This window comes from Peromyscus maniculatus, chromosome 12 (genome assembly GCF_049852395.1).
Source record: "Peromyscus maniculatus bairdii isolate BWxNUB_F1_BW_parent chromosome 12, HU_Pman_BW_mat_3.1, whole genome shotgun sequence".
Lineage (NCBI taxonomy): Eukaryota > Metazoa > Chordata > Mammalia > Rodentia > Cricetidae > Peromyscus > Peromyscus maniculatus.
In genome coordinates, this window is record NC_134863.1 from 62,616,855 (window position 1) to 62,630,512 (window position 13,658).

General features: G+C 40.5%; 1 protein-coding gene across 6 annotated transcripts in view; it reads left to right on the forward strand.

Moving 5' to 3' along the window:
• Robo1 (roundabout guidance receptor 1) overlaps positions 1-13,658 on the forward strand; it is a 997,953-nt gene that overhangs the window by 933,512 nt on the left and 50,783 nt on the right. For 4 of the 6 annotated variants that reach the window (XM_016002158.3, XM_076549102.1, XM_016002162.3 and 1 more), the window contains 3 exons: positions 2,735-2,906; positions 8,599-8,796; positions 12,761-12,787. In XM_016002158.3, coding sequence (XP_015857644.1) covers positions 2,735-2,906; positions 8,599-8,796; positions 12,761-12,787 — 397 coding nt within the window. The remainder of the gene's footprint in view (positions 1-2,734; positions 2,907-8,598; positions 8,797-12,760; positions 12,788-13,658) is intronic. The other 2 variants (XM_076549101.1, XM_076549103.1) reach the window with 1 other exon arrangement.

A 13,658-nucleotide genomic window follows, 5' to 3' on the forward strand; every position in this document is an offset into this window, starting at 1 on the left:
GATGAGAAATTCAACACACACACACACACACACACACACACACACACCAATAAATCATTTTTTAATATATATAATAACTAAATGGGTAATAAATAAACCTAAGCTTAATGGTAGGCATAGTATTTGAAAATGATTTTTTTGAAATCAAAAAATAAATAAATAACCTTATAAAATGTACGTTAATTGTTTACACGCTTTCTGAATAGTCAGCAGGGCTGGGGAGAGGGCGTGGTCGGTAAGTACTTACAGCATGAGCATAAAGGCCTGGGTTTGAGCCAGAAGACACTGGAAAAAGTGGAAGTAGGGTACATGCCTGTAAGCCCAGCACAAGAGAAGCCCCGGGCTTGCTGACTGGAGGGTGTCCAGCCCAGAGGTAGCTCCAGGTTCATTAAGAAATACTGTATCAAAAAGTAACCTGGAGAGTGACTAAGAAAGACAAACTCGGGGCTATGCAGGCACACACGCACGCACGCACGCACGCACGCACGCATGCACACACGCATGCACGCACGCACGCACAGGAAGACAAAGTATTTTTGAAGACTGCTATAAATACACTATAGATGTTTCAAAGCATTTCGAATAAAATTTTCACTTGTAACTGGTTCATTAAAAGATAAAAAATGGCCGTCATTTTCAATGCTTTCTCACAAGATCTAAGGTTTTTTTTTTTCAGTACTAGGGTATAACAGGATGCTATATTTCAGCCCAGGGAAGCAGACTGTAGGAGAAGCATTTGTAAAAGAGCCTAAAATTTGATGATGTCTTGGCTCCCAAGGAAAGTCGTGTAACGTAGACATTTTCCCCTAAGAGTCAGAACTCATTTCTCTCCTCGAGAAATGTGCAAGGATGGATTTCACTTAACTTCATGGTCAATTTAAAATAATAAAATGCCTTTCAGAACCCGATTGACTGGTACGAAATCAGTTTGTGGCTTCGGTTCAGCTGTGTAATGTAATTGTTGGGAAAAATTCACAAAGGAGTCTCTTTCCAGTGGTCAGGTCAGGTCGGAATAGAATTTCTCACCGTTTGTGAGCATTGTGCATTCAAACTGTATTGCAGTCATAAAAACTTTCAAAGAAAGAGTTAAAGTTTATTGGCCAAGTGATAGACACATTGGTGTTCTGATCACCTTGAGGTCTGTGTTCCTAGTATAGTTTAGATAATAGTCCATCCTAGCCAGTCCTTCCTACTGCTGGAGGGTATTTCAGAGAACTCAGAGTGTTATGAACTACTCTAGATACCATTTCCTTGTGGGAACAATAAAAATATCATCCCTTATATCAATTTATTCAAAATTATTGTTCTATGATTAATCTTTTAATGACACTGAAAGCCAGGCTTAGAGTGTAGTCAAACTTTCAATTTCCTAAGCAGATGGATTCTTATTGCATGTCACTATTAAAGTTCATGACTACACAGTTTCCTTTTTATTACAGGAATTTTCTTGCAGCAAATGTATATAGTTATTCTTTTCATTTCCCAATGTGTTACAAAGCAGAAATGAATATTTCAATTTATAGGGGAGCTCTGTTTGTTAATATTGCTTATTGATCACAGTTCAGCATACCATACTCTAGATAAACCCTAAGGTGACCCTTACTCCTTGGTAATACTATTTTATTTTCAATACCAACCTGTTTATATGAAATATTTTAGATTATTCAGGAGCTCTTCTGCCTTCCCAGACAACTGTGTCTTGGTTTTGATGTTCACGTGCTATGTTAGTTCTGGTTAATTCTGTCCTGAAGTATCAGGCTTGGTGCTTCCTATGCAACTATGTTGTGTGGCATCTGGTCATATGGAGTTACTCCTGCCGTATAATTGTCAGAGGATGGCAGATACATTCTTCTTCTTCATGTAAATAATAATTCACAGCCTTCTGCAGAATAATTTTTAATTTCTTCGTGAAAATTTCTTGCTGTTTAAGAAAATGAACAAAAACCTAATGAAGTGGCCGATGAGAGCCTTAAGAGAGAAATAAGCAATATATAACAAGTTGACCAATTTATGTAATAAGATTTTTTTCATAAATTTTTGTTTTATGTATTTATTTATGTGTGTGTGGGTGCATATCAAAGCCAGAAAAGGATATCAGATCCCTCATAAATGGAGTTAGATGTTTATGGACTAAATTATATAGGTGTTGTAATCTAAACTCTGGACTCATGATCCCTATGATTATGTAGCAAACTTTCTTAAGTGTTGAGACATATTTCCAGCCCCTCTGTCAGTGGTTCTCAGCCTATGGGTTGTGACCCCTTTGGGAGTCAAACATCCCTTTCAAGGGCGTTGCCTAAGACCGACAGAAAACACAGATATTTACATTATGATTCATAGTAGTAGCAAAATTACAATTATAAAGTAGCAATGAAAATAACTTTATCGTTGGGGGGGGGGGGTCACCACAACATGAGGAACTGTATGAAAGGGTCACAGATTAGGAAAGTTGAAAACCACTACCCTATATGATAGACTCCTAAATGATTGTATATAACAAAAAGTACCCGTGGAAACGTTAAAGTTACATTTAAACAGCTACGGCCAATATGCGATCTGACTAAGAATAATCTCAGAATTAGGTCAAGGTCAAGAATGACTTTTAAAGTTTCCTTCGCTGGGTTCTTGACAGGTCTGAACTCTGTGTAGGTCTGAAACGTGTCCATGATTGATGTCGAGCTTTGCAATTAAGGGGTAAATTTTCAGCTTTTCTTTCGTTATATGCTTCTTGCAGGTTTGGTGTCTAGGGAATGAAACTAGGTATCACATCAACAAGACAGTCGACGGCTCTACCTTTTCGGTGGTCATCCCCTCGCTGGTTCCTGGGGTCCGCTACAGTGTGGAGGTGGCGGCAAGCACAGGGGCCGGTCCTGGGGTCAAGAGTGAGCCTCAGTTCATCCAGCTGGGTAAGAGTCACGTGATCTATCGTTTTCCCACTTGGCTCTGCTTGGCACTTTTTATTTTGCTTATAGATCAACCATTGTTGCCAGTCAAGTAGAAGCTGGAGTGTGGCTTGTGGCTGTCACGAGGCTGTCTTGATTTATCTAAAACGTAGGTAACTATAGATCTGTACCCACGAGTCACTTACCAAAGGCAGTACAGTCTGAGAAATACACCATTAGGTGATTGTGTCATTGTGTGTGCATCACAGAGCACAGTTATATAAACTAAGACATCTGTGACATCAGCAGGCAATGCAGTCTTTTGGGGACATGGTTCTGCATGTGGCCAAGATGTTAGAGATGGTTAATGACTGTGGATGTCTCACAACTAAAACTTCAAAGTGTAATTATTGCTCTTTTAGATACAGAGCTATTAATATTTATTATCATTCTTACTCTGTCTTATGGAATTTTTATCTAATTAACAAACGCTATTAATTGAACATCAAAGAAACCTCGATGAAAAAGAAAGACACAAACTTTCCACTTGCAGATTTTATAACTGTTTGGGAAGGGAAGTATCTTTGTTAGAGTTTCTATTGCTCTGACACAACACCATGACCAAAAGCAAGTTGAGGAGGAAAGGGTTTATTTAGATTACACTTCCACTGTTCATCATTGAAAGAAGTCAGGACAGTGACTCAAACCGGGCAGGATCCTGGAGACAGGAGCTGATGATGCAGAAGCCATGGAGGGGTTTTGCTTACTGGCTTACTTCCCAGGCTTCCTCAGCCTGCTTTTTTATAGAACCCAGGACTACACCAGCCCAGAATAGCACCACCCACAAAAAGGGTTGGGCCCTCCCCCATCAATCACTAATTAAGAAAATGCCTTACAGCCAGATCTTATGGAGGTGTTTTCTCAATTAAGGGTTCCTCCTTTCAGATAACTCTAGTTAATGTGTCAATTTGACATAAGACTAGCCAGCACAGGAAATGAAACCGTTCCTTGCAACACCCGAGTCAGGTATTGGAAATTTATAGCAATGTGAAATTTATATTTACATTTCATGCCTATTTAAAATCATAACTGGCATTTATTACAAAAGCTAAATTAAGATATTAATTTAAAATATTTATATACTAATTATTTAGAAGGCTAAATACAATTTCTGTGTAAAAATATATTGGGTTAATAAAAAGAAAAATGTGGCACAGAAGCCTCCATGACTATCATTCACTACAGAAAATATATTATATACAGAATATACAAGTTAACAGGTAAAGTATAAGACAACAAATACTATTATTCTTAAAAAGACAAGAAAAATAGTTTGATTTTTAAGCAGTGACATTTAAATTATGAAAGGTAACAAGAAGTGCACTGTCAACTTTATATATTAACAATCAGAAATTAAACTTTGGAATATTTTATGTCACATGTTAAATTGTGACCAAAGGGTCAGATGATATAAGTGCTTTACAAGTACACACCTTCTTAATGTACTAACAATGTTGTCATCCTAGAATTATGTCCAAATAAATTAAGAAACATTCAGCCTGGAATGTTGTTCATATTTCATTGTTAAGACCAAGCTGGTGGCTCTAAGACAGTTAGAAAATCTCTGCGATGTGACACAATGTAGTATCCCAAACACACAGTTATTGGTTAGGACTCAGCTCCGTATCAGCTCTAAGAGTGCCAGGCACTCGGGGCCATAGGCTGAGAAGATTGAATCTTTGAAACAACATTTCCAGGGTTGTCCCCAGGCCAGCTGAAGAGAGGAAAGGAAACACATCCTATGGGAGAGCTTCAATGCTTCAGGCTAAGGGAGGTGATTACCCATAAGATGGCCAGGCCATCACAGAATGAGGTCAGTGAGTAGGGAACCACCTTCCATCAAGTGGAGCTTTAAATGGTAATTATGGGATCCCCATTTAAAGCTTGCTCACTGAGTTACAACTGTGGGCTAGAGTTTAATAATTTTTCACTTATCGTTTCCACTTAACTAACTTTGAAAGTAATTATTACATGCATATCTTCTAGACAAAAATAGCTTCACACCTCATTTCAAGCAATATAGGAAACTGAAACAAATTTGCTTAATGCATCTGTTACAATGTTTTAACATACATGCAGGAATAAATATAAGTTGACACACACATTTATTCACTTTTGTGTAATGTCAATATCTATTTTTTTAACATTATAAGTTACATTGCTACAATCCGGTTGGTATTGTTTGCTTTTATAGCACTCTGCCTTTTCGTCCTATTATTTTGGAAGATGGCTTTGAGAAGGGAGTGTGAATTATTTTATTAAGATTTATATCAAGAAATTTAAGAGTCAAATTGATTTTCTTGGAATTATAAATGTGTTCTAGGTTCCCATATTTTAATATAGCCTCAGCTGCACCAAGACAAAGCCTGATATACTGAGTGGCCATTTTAATTCATTAGTCACACTACACTATTCTGGTTAAGCCCATCTGGTCGCTGGCATTGGAACCTCCCATGGCCCTTTCTATAAAATCTGACGCTACCCAATTTAACCTTGCACAAACAGCCATGAGATCTATAAACCTAGTAGATACAAAGGATGAATTAAGAATGAAAAGAATAGGTCTGCTTAGTGAGCATCGAGAGGTTGAAATGCTCTTAGGCCAACCAGAGATAAAAGGGTCTGGGAACATGAAATAAAACGTTCAGTCAACAAACAGTTGAAAGCAGGTGACTGCTTGTGAAAATAGTTTTCCAGCCTTGACCCTCTGTAGAATGAAATTAGGAGTTGTGTTCAAGGAAAAGGTGCATGTAGACACACACACACACAAACACACACACACACACATACACACACACACAGAGACATTTCATGTGGAGAGCAGTGCTATGCTCCTAAAGTAGTCTCAATATGCACTGAAAGCTATTTGTCCTATCATTTAATAAGAAAAAAGCAATATTCAAGTTAAGAAATGTCATACATGAAGAATTAGTTGTGCCGATTATTTTTCTAGAAAAGAAAATATGCTTAGGGACTAGGAAATGCTCCTATTTTGAAGCAGATAGTGTGGACAGAATTGCTCTATGTCTCTCTGATTTGGGTTTGAATTCTCCTGCAGAGTAACTATAAACTAGTCCTCCCTTGACAGGGCTCCAAGGAGCTGCCTGTTGGTGTCCATATGCCGAAGCATCCAGCCCATGACCTAGTGTCCCTGTCACAGAGCACTTAGACTGGCAGGTGTCCTGAACTTTTTATGTAACCTGCCTGCATGACCCCTCTGTCATTGACCAGCATGAGTGTGGGACGGGTATGTGTGTCTCCAAGGAGACATGGAGGAGGCAATGGGACAAAACATGTGACATACCAGAAGCAGTTTATTAGACACAGATGTGCAAGGGCAGCAGGTGCAGACAAGGATCAGAGAGAAGGACACGAGAGCAACTCATTATCCTGCAGGTGTGAATCTAGAGAGAGGACCCGTGGAATGGTGTCTTTATTGGTACTCAGAAGTCTCCTCAGAACTAAACTGCTGTAAAGTTTAAGGGCTTAGTTGTTCCAAGAGGAAACAGGGATGGATTCCAGAGTGTTGTGCCATCACTGAGAGGCCGTCACGACTGTCCCTGTGCAGAGTCCATAGAGGGCGAGTGGGGTCGGTGAAGTAGGATGAACTGCTGTGTTGGTCATACGGAGGCCAGAGTCTAAGATGCATATCTGAGTTGAGCATACTAAGAACTGGGAGAAAACAGAAAGATGGAGCTGCAGAGACAGCTCTGTGCTTGCTGTTAAGAGTGTGAGAATCCACATCAGAATCCCTAGGACCCATGTAAAAGCTGGTCATGACAGTGTGCTTCCAAAATCCCGGCATTGGAGAGGCAGAGAAAAACAGATGCCTGTCGCTCACTGGCAGCTAGACTAGCAGAAACACTGAACCGTACATTCAGTGAAAGATCCTGTCTCCAAAATGAAGATTGAGGAAGACATTCAGTGCTGAATTCTGGCCTCCATGTGCATATACGTAACACAAACACACCCACACCCACATGCCTACATACATTTGCACCCAAAATACATACACACATACATTCTTTTCAAAGCTAAAACATATTCCTAGAAGATGGCCCTGACTTTCTCACAACAGTTAAAAAAAAAAAAAAAAAAAAAGGACTAAGTCAAATCTACCCCTCACTGCCTTTCTATTGGCTGTAATGGGTTTAGGACAAAAGGGAACCATTCCCCCTTAACTGTGTGCCCATGGATGGCTGTGCCGGACTCCAGGGTATAGTTCCAATCTGATGGTCATACAGGTGGTTCTGGTTAAGCTAAATGGGTCACAGAACCCCCAGAAGGAGATAAACGATGGCAGTGGGAGAATACACCGTATATATCGAATAACAAAATTACAGTAAAAAGGAAAAAGTAGACCCCCAATCCAACATGAAACTTTAAGAATGCAGGACAGCAACAGTCTGTGTCAGATGATTTAACAATAGCAAGAAAGCATCAACCACAGTAAAATGGGTGAGCACCTCTTTTTCCACCAGATGTTGTGTGGGGTGATGTTAAAACTTTTGCCACGAGTCAAGATTCTGCACATTGGGCAGGCTCGAGTTGGGCATCACACAGGGCCAACAAAATGGGCTGCCTTGATGGGAGAGCAACGGTCTCCAGGCAGCTCTGTGGGATCTGAACTAAGAACCGCAGGCTTCAGCAACCTCTCCGTAGGCTTAAGACAAATGTCCAATGAGTACATTTTATTACCGGTATATTCTATCAATTTTTAATTTTGATTCAAAATGTCTAACAGAAAATATGAGTCCCTTTGGCTATTCATAACACTTGATGATTCTTTTACATATTTAATGTTCTTTTCTTATATCTACTGCTGACCGTCATTATTATTTTAAAAGAAGGATTATCCATAGTTCTTGCAGAGCTATTTTTTTATAGTGTTTTAGTCATCTTCTGTTTTATAATTCTTTCTGAATATAGCTTCAAATAATGTGTCGTTATGACAGTTGAAAATCCTGCAAAATAGTTGTGAGAAGAGAACACATATTTTTTATTAAGATCTACTTACAGAAGAAGTAAAATTTCAATTCTGGTTTCCTATTCCACTCCCGCCCCACACACCATTTTTAAGACAGAGTTTCACTATGTAATCCTGGCTGGCCTGGGACTGTATAGACTGACCGGTCTCAAAATCTCACAGAGATCCCCCTGCCTCTGCCTCCTGTGTGCTGGACCTACAGCTGTGTGCCGCTGTACCTAATCCAGTTCTACCACTTTTGAAGCAAATGTTTGAGGATTCCTACAGATGTGTGAGAAAGTGTATTTACTCATTCAGTATGCCTTATTTATTGGAATGCAATAAATTATTCCATATTTTAGAGGCACATTGGTATATATAGTTAGTTTTGTCCTAGGAAACCCACTCTAAACACCCACACAGTTTTCTGAAATAAAAAGACAGAGGGCATTTGATATCTTTAACTATAGTCTCATAAAAATGTGACATACTTGTTTTGAATTAAAATAAACGGAATAAATAATTTTTTTCCCTGAAGATCTCTTGAACTTCCCTGTGGTGGCTGAGGCAAAAATGCAAAAAACAGAAATCATTGTCCAAATGTAACATGAGCTGCATATGCTGTGTCCACGTGTAGTATCATGTCACGTTGAGATTTTGACCCTGAGTAACCAAGAGATGGCCTTTCAGATTCTCATGGAAACCCCGTGTCTCCCGAGGACCAAGTGAGCCTCGCTCAGCAGATCTCCGATGTGGTGAAGCAGCCAGCGTTCATCGCAGGCATCGGGGCAGCCTGTTGGATTATCCTCATGGTCTTCAGCATCTGGCTTTACAGGCACCGCAAGAAGAGGAACGGGCTCACCAGCACGTACGCGGGCATCAGGAAAGGTGTGGCGGCTAGAAAACCTTTTATCTTAAACTGATAGTATGATACTCATGGCGCGTGGCCTTTGTTAAATGGCTTGAGTACGTGAAGGTTCTCGATAAGTGCTGTTATTTCTCCACACCGTCTGTATCGGAATGTGCTTGTGTTTTTAGAACAGCAACAGAATTTTCCAGGCTCTCAGGACCCTCTTCCTCTTAACTCGGCTTCTTCAAGATCTAGACGTTACTCTATTCTTTTAGGCAGATGTTTGTTTTATTTTATGCTCCTGAGGGAAATTTGAAATCACCTGTCACAGGAATTATGAATTCAAGCTTATTTTTGTTGTTGTTGTCATGACTTGGGGTTTTGTTTTTATTTTAGTTTGGTTTTTATGGATGAGCACTTACTGCCATGTGCTTATTTATAACAATTGCCCTTAGTGGATACGAATGACAGGTGTGTGGGCTGCTTTAGGTAGCAAATTGAGGTTCATTTATCATTCACGGATTTTACACGGAGTTGAATATTTATACATGTTTAACTAGTAGTTTCATTAAGATGCCTACCCAGGTTTAGACAAAGCACTCTTTGCTTGCTATGATTCACAACTTTGAGGCCGGGCCACACAGGCTGAGAGACTCACATACCTTTGCAACACACCCTCAGATCCCGGAGATGCTTTTGTTTAATTTTTATTCTCTGAGTCAGTTCTTCCCACTGTCTGATAGAAAGCCGTCCTCTCCATCCCCAAGTATTCCATAACTCCGGTTATAAGAGGTCAGCTATAAGTCACAGTGGCTAACCCCTTCTCCTGTCCTTATTTATAATGTTCCTTTTTGTTCTCAAAATTATAATAATTTGGATGATAACATTGTGATTCACCCTAGAGAGAGGGCCCGTACGTCCACCTGATATGAGACTTACATTGCTACAAGGCAGACTTGCTAATAAGGATACTCCTTGCCCAACCACGACCTCCTTTTTATTCTAACTGTGCCAGTGTTTCCTAAGCAAACACTCTGTACATGTCCTGGCAAAGTGCTGCCACTGACTAATTGTATGGGAACGTCAATGGGGTCCGTGGTAGGTGGACCTAAAATGTCCCTCTACATTTAGACAGAATTCTAGGTCAGCCGTCTTGCTTGCAAGAGATCTTGACACAAGAATTGAGCGAGACTGTCACCAGTCCTGTGAAAAGGAACCCCTGACTGGCCCTGCAGCCTCCTTCCATATGTAAATCTTCTCGGCCATTGTCATCTGTACATTTTGAAGCCCCAGACATGTGTTCTGTCGGCGGTGGCCCTGCCTGTGAAATAGCGAAGAAGGGCTCCGGGCCAACGCCAAGACAGTGTGGCTCATTATGGATACAAAGTGGAACAATAGCTAGCACATGCCGGCCATATGAACCTTTGACTCAGAGCAAGGGAGAGAAGGGGTTTGGGGGGAGGGGTGGCTTGGGGAGGGAGGAAGGGACCCTTGGAGACTGGTTTTGCAATCTGACTTGAGTTAGGAAACATAGCTCAGTGATATTGAAATGTGGAGTCCCTTGTCCCTTCTGCCTGAGGGACCTCCATCAGCAACCTGATTGTGTAAGTATCCATCCAGTGTTTCCAGTGGCAGCTGGATAATCGTAGCGGGTTAATGCTCTCTATTGTCTCGGGATCTAAAGATGTGACACAAAACTCTCCTTGCTCTCCAAAGCATTCCTTTCCTCTACTAATGTCCTTTGAGCATGCCAGTAAACACCTACGTGCGTTCCCCAGAGCTATCCAACTAATACCATTGTCTTTCCAATTACCTGCTGTTGAGACAGAACTCATGGAACATAATTATGAATGTGACTTCCTGAGCCCTTGATTCTGAGTTCCTCACTTGGGCATTTTTTTAAAATTTTTTTTCTATGTTTTTTTTTTTTAAGTACATTGTGCCATCTTAAATTTCTTATGCCAAAAATAAAAAATAATGGCAGCGACTTTAATGAACTAAGATACGGCATATTTTAAAGACATCAGGGCATAGTGCCCATTTGCCTATACAATGTCAAGCCCAAGTGTGACGTTCGGATACTAGTGAGGATTTTTGGTATGGCCTCACTGCGTTTCTGTTGGTGTGATGTGCATTCCAGTCTACACCCATTCCCACAAATCCCCAACACCAGCGAGCACACAGAGTGTTAGCTGTGTTATTGGAAGATCTGGGAATTAAGTTGGGTTTGGGTGGGTACACCCACTGAGTGCTCGCCTATCTTTGTTCTTTATCTTCACAAACAGGTTAGCAACCGTATCTCCACTGGCCTTTTCTCTTTCCCCGTGTCCTTGTAATCACAAATTAATGTTCAGGCGCTCCATTCTTGCTTGAATAGCTTTAGTTTGAAATGCACCTCTTTTTTTGTATTTTGTGAGGACTTGTTACTATTGGGGATTTTTTAATGTAGCAAAATTATATCGAGTTTGAAAAGATCTGAGTGAAAAAAATCACAATAGAATGCTTAAGACAGTTCTGCTGTGTATCAATTGAGGATGCAGTGAGGGTTTTGTTGCTGTTCTTTCTAGTATGCTAGTACTAAGTGCTTTGCAAAGAAGTGGGCATGTACAGCCTTCCAGCATGTTCCCGTCAAAGCTCAGATCCTAACATCAGTTTGCTATTGATGTTTCAATGGAAAATATACTTTAGCAATTTTGATACATGATAAATAATCAATATTCCAGCTTATTTCCCTAAAGAATTGTTGAAAGCAATCTTTAATCTGAAAGGAAAGAATTTTCCTGCTTTCCTGATTAGGGCCCCATTTTTACTTGAAGTTGAAGGGGTGAGATTGGAAAATCATCTGGTCTCCTCCCTCTATGAAATAGCATGGAAATTGCCGTGGTGACAGCCGACACCCAGCAAAGGGAGAAGATGGAGAAGTGGGGGAGGCCAGACTGCTACTTTTGAGGTCTGCAGTTCAATTTCAGGCATTATTGATTAGATTAAGATTTATAACTGCAGAGAGAGTGAAGGTTCTCGGGGGGGGGGGGGGGGGGGGGAGTGTTATTGTTCTTTTGTTCAGCTTCTAGGATGGCATTTAAAAGATGTTCTGTCTGCTCCTAGACAGCTTCTAAATATAAAGTATCATAGAGAAATTGGAGTTTGGGCTCCACATCTTTTCCTATCCATTCACAAATTTTTATGATGATTAAAAAAAATAAAAAAAACAACAACATGTTTATCTGTTACTGTGCTGCCAAGCATTTCTTATCAGTAAAGCAGTATGATTTGCGTGATTCTCCCTCTCTCTCTCTCCCTCTCTCTCTCCCTCTCTCTCTCCCTCTCTCTCTCTCCCCCTCTCTCTCCCCCTCTCTCTCTTTCCCTCTCTCTCTCCCTCTCTCTTCCCCCTCTCTCTCCCTCTTTCCCTCTCTCTCTCTCTCCCTCTCTCTCCCCCCCTCTCTCTCTCCCTCGCTCTCTCCCTCTCTCTCTCCCTCCCTCTCTCTCTCCCCCTCTCTCTCTCCCTCTCTTTCTCTCTCCCTCTCTCTCTCCCCCTTCCAGTAATGAACACTCCACAGCACCTATTATTCCGCTTACTAAGCATTTACTTTCAGATGTCTAGATAAGGTTCCAGCACAGCCCTGATAATACTTGTTTAAGAATCCATCATCCAGTGTTTGGAAATGATTAATAGCGGAGGATTCCTGTTTGTACTAAAGCCGTGGGCAGACTCCGTGTTACTAAACGCAAGGTCATTCGCAGGCTAACCCAGACAATTCCCCTCCTGAGAGTATTAGAATGTCAGACACTTCAGAATGGTACCTGTAGAGACAAGCTGCTTTTTTTTTTTTTTTTAAGACTTCAAACTTGGTGTTCTTCATATATATCAGCGTGTCAAACCTACTGGCTTGGTTATTTACATTTGTGTTATGTTCAGCTGTCTGCTTGATTTATACTAATGTGATATGTTCCCCTTCTCTCTTCAGCTTAATAACTAGTTTCTATTTTGTTTTGATTTTTCAGTCCCGTCCTTTACCTTCACACCAACAGGTATCTATTTGTACTTACCCTCTCCTTCTGTGTGTTAGTTTGGCTGTTAGTGTCTTATGTCTCTGGTTTCAGTTCATTCTGAACAGTAACTTGGGGAACGGACTTACACAGAATACAGTGTTTCATTTACTCACACCAGGCATGCATCTGAAGTAGAAATGAATGGTTGGTGGAGTTTTTCATCTGCTTAACGCAGTTACATATTCTGCACGCCACATTGCGTCTTAGCCTGTGTGCATGTGCCTCCATTAAACAAGAACACTTTTCCTACCCTTGGCATGATTTAACGCACTAATCGTCTCACGGATTAGTTCACACTAGGCGATGCATCTTCCTCCCCTGGACTACAACTTTCAAGTTTTCCAACAACAGGAAAAAATGCTCTCCTTTCTAGTTCTCTGTCCATAGAATTAATATTCTCAGAGGCACCCCGAATCTCCGTCCCACATGAGCAGTGAACTCCATTTCCAACAAGTCAGAGTCCTTGTCTTGGTTCCGTTCAGCTTCTTTCAGAACAGATCCTCCTCTCATGTCACCTCCAGTCAAAGATGTCCCTGTAGTTACGTGTCCTCAGTTCTAATCCAGTTATTGGGATCACTGGGCACAGTTATCTCTCCCAAGCAGACTTCTAGTTTGGAGTTTTTCTAAGTAGCAGAAACTTGGCAGCTTTTAAAAACACATTTCTTCTTAGAAAATGTGTCTGTATTTACAGGAAAGCTAATCTTCTTAACTCCTTGCCTAACTATTTATAAGTCTGTTTTTTGTTCTGGCCAAAATAAAATGGATTAATCCCTAAATGGCATTAAAATATTTTTCATCATATCTGATAGAAATATAATGTCTGATAGAAATATAATGTGAAAAGGTTTTC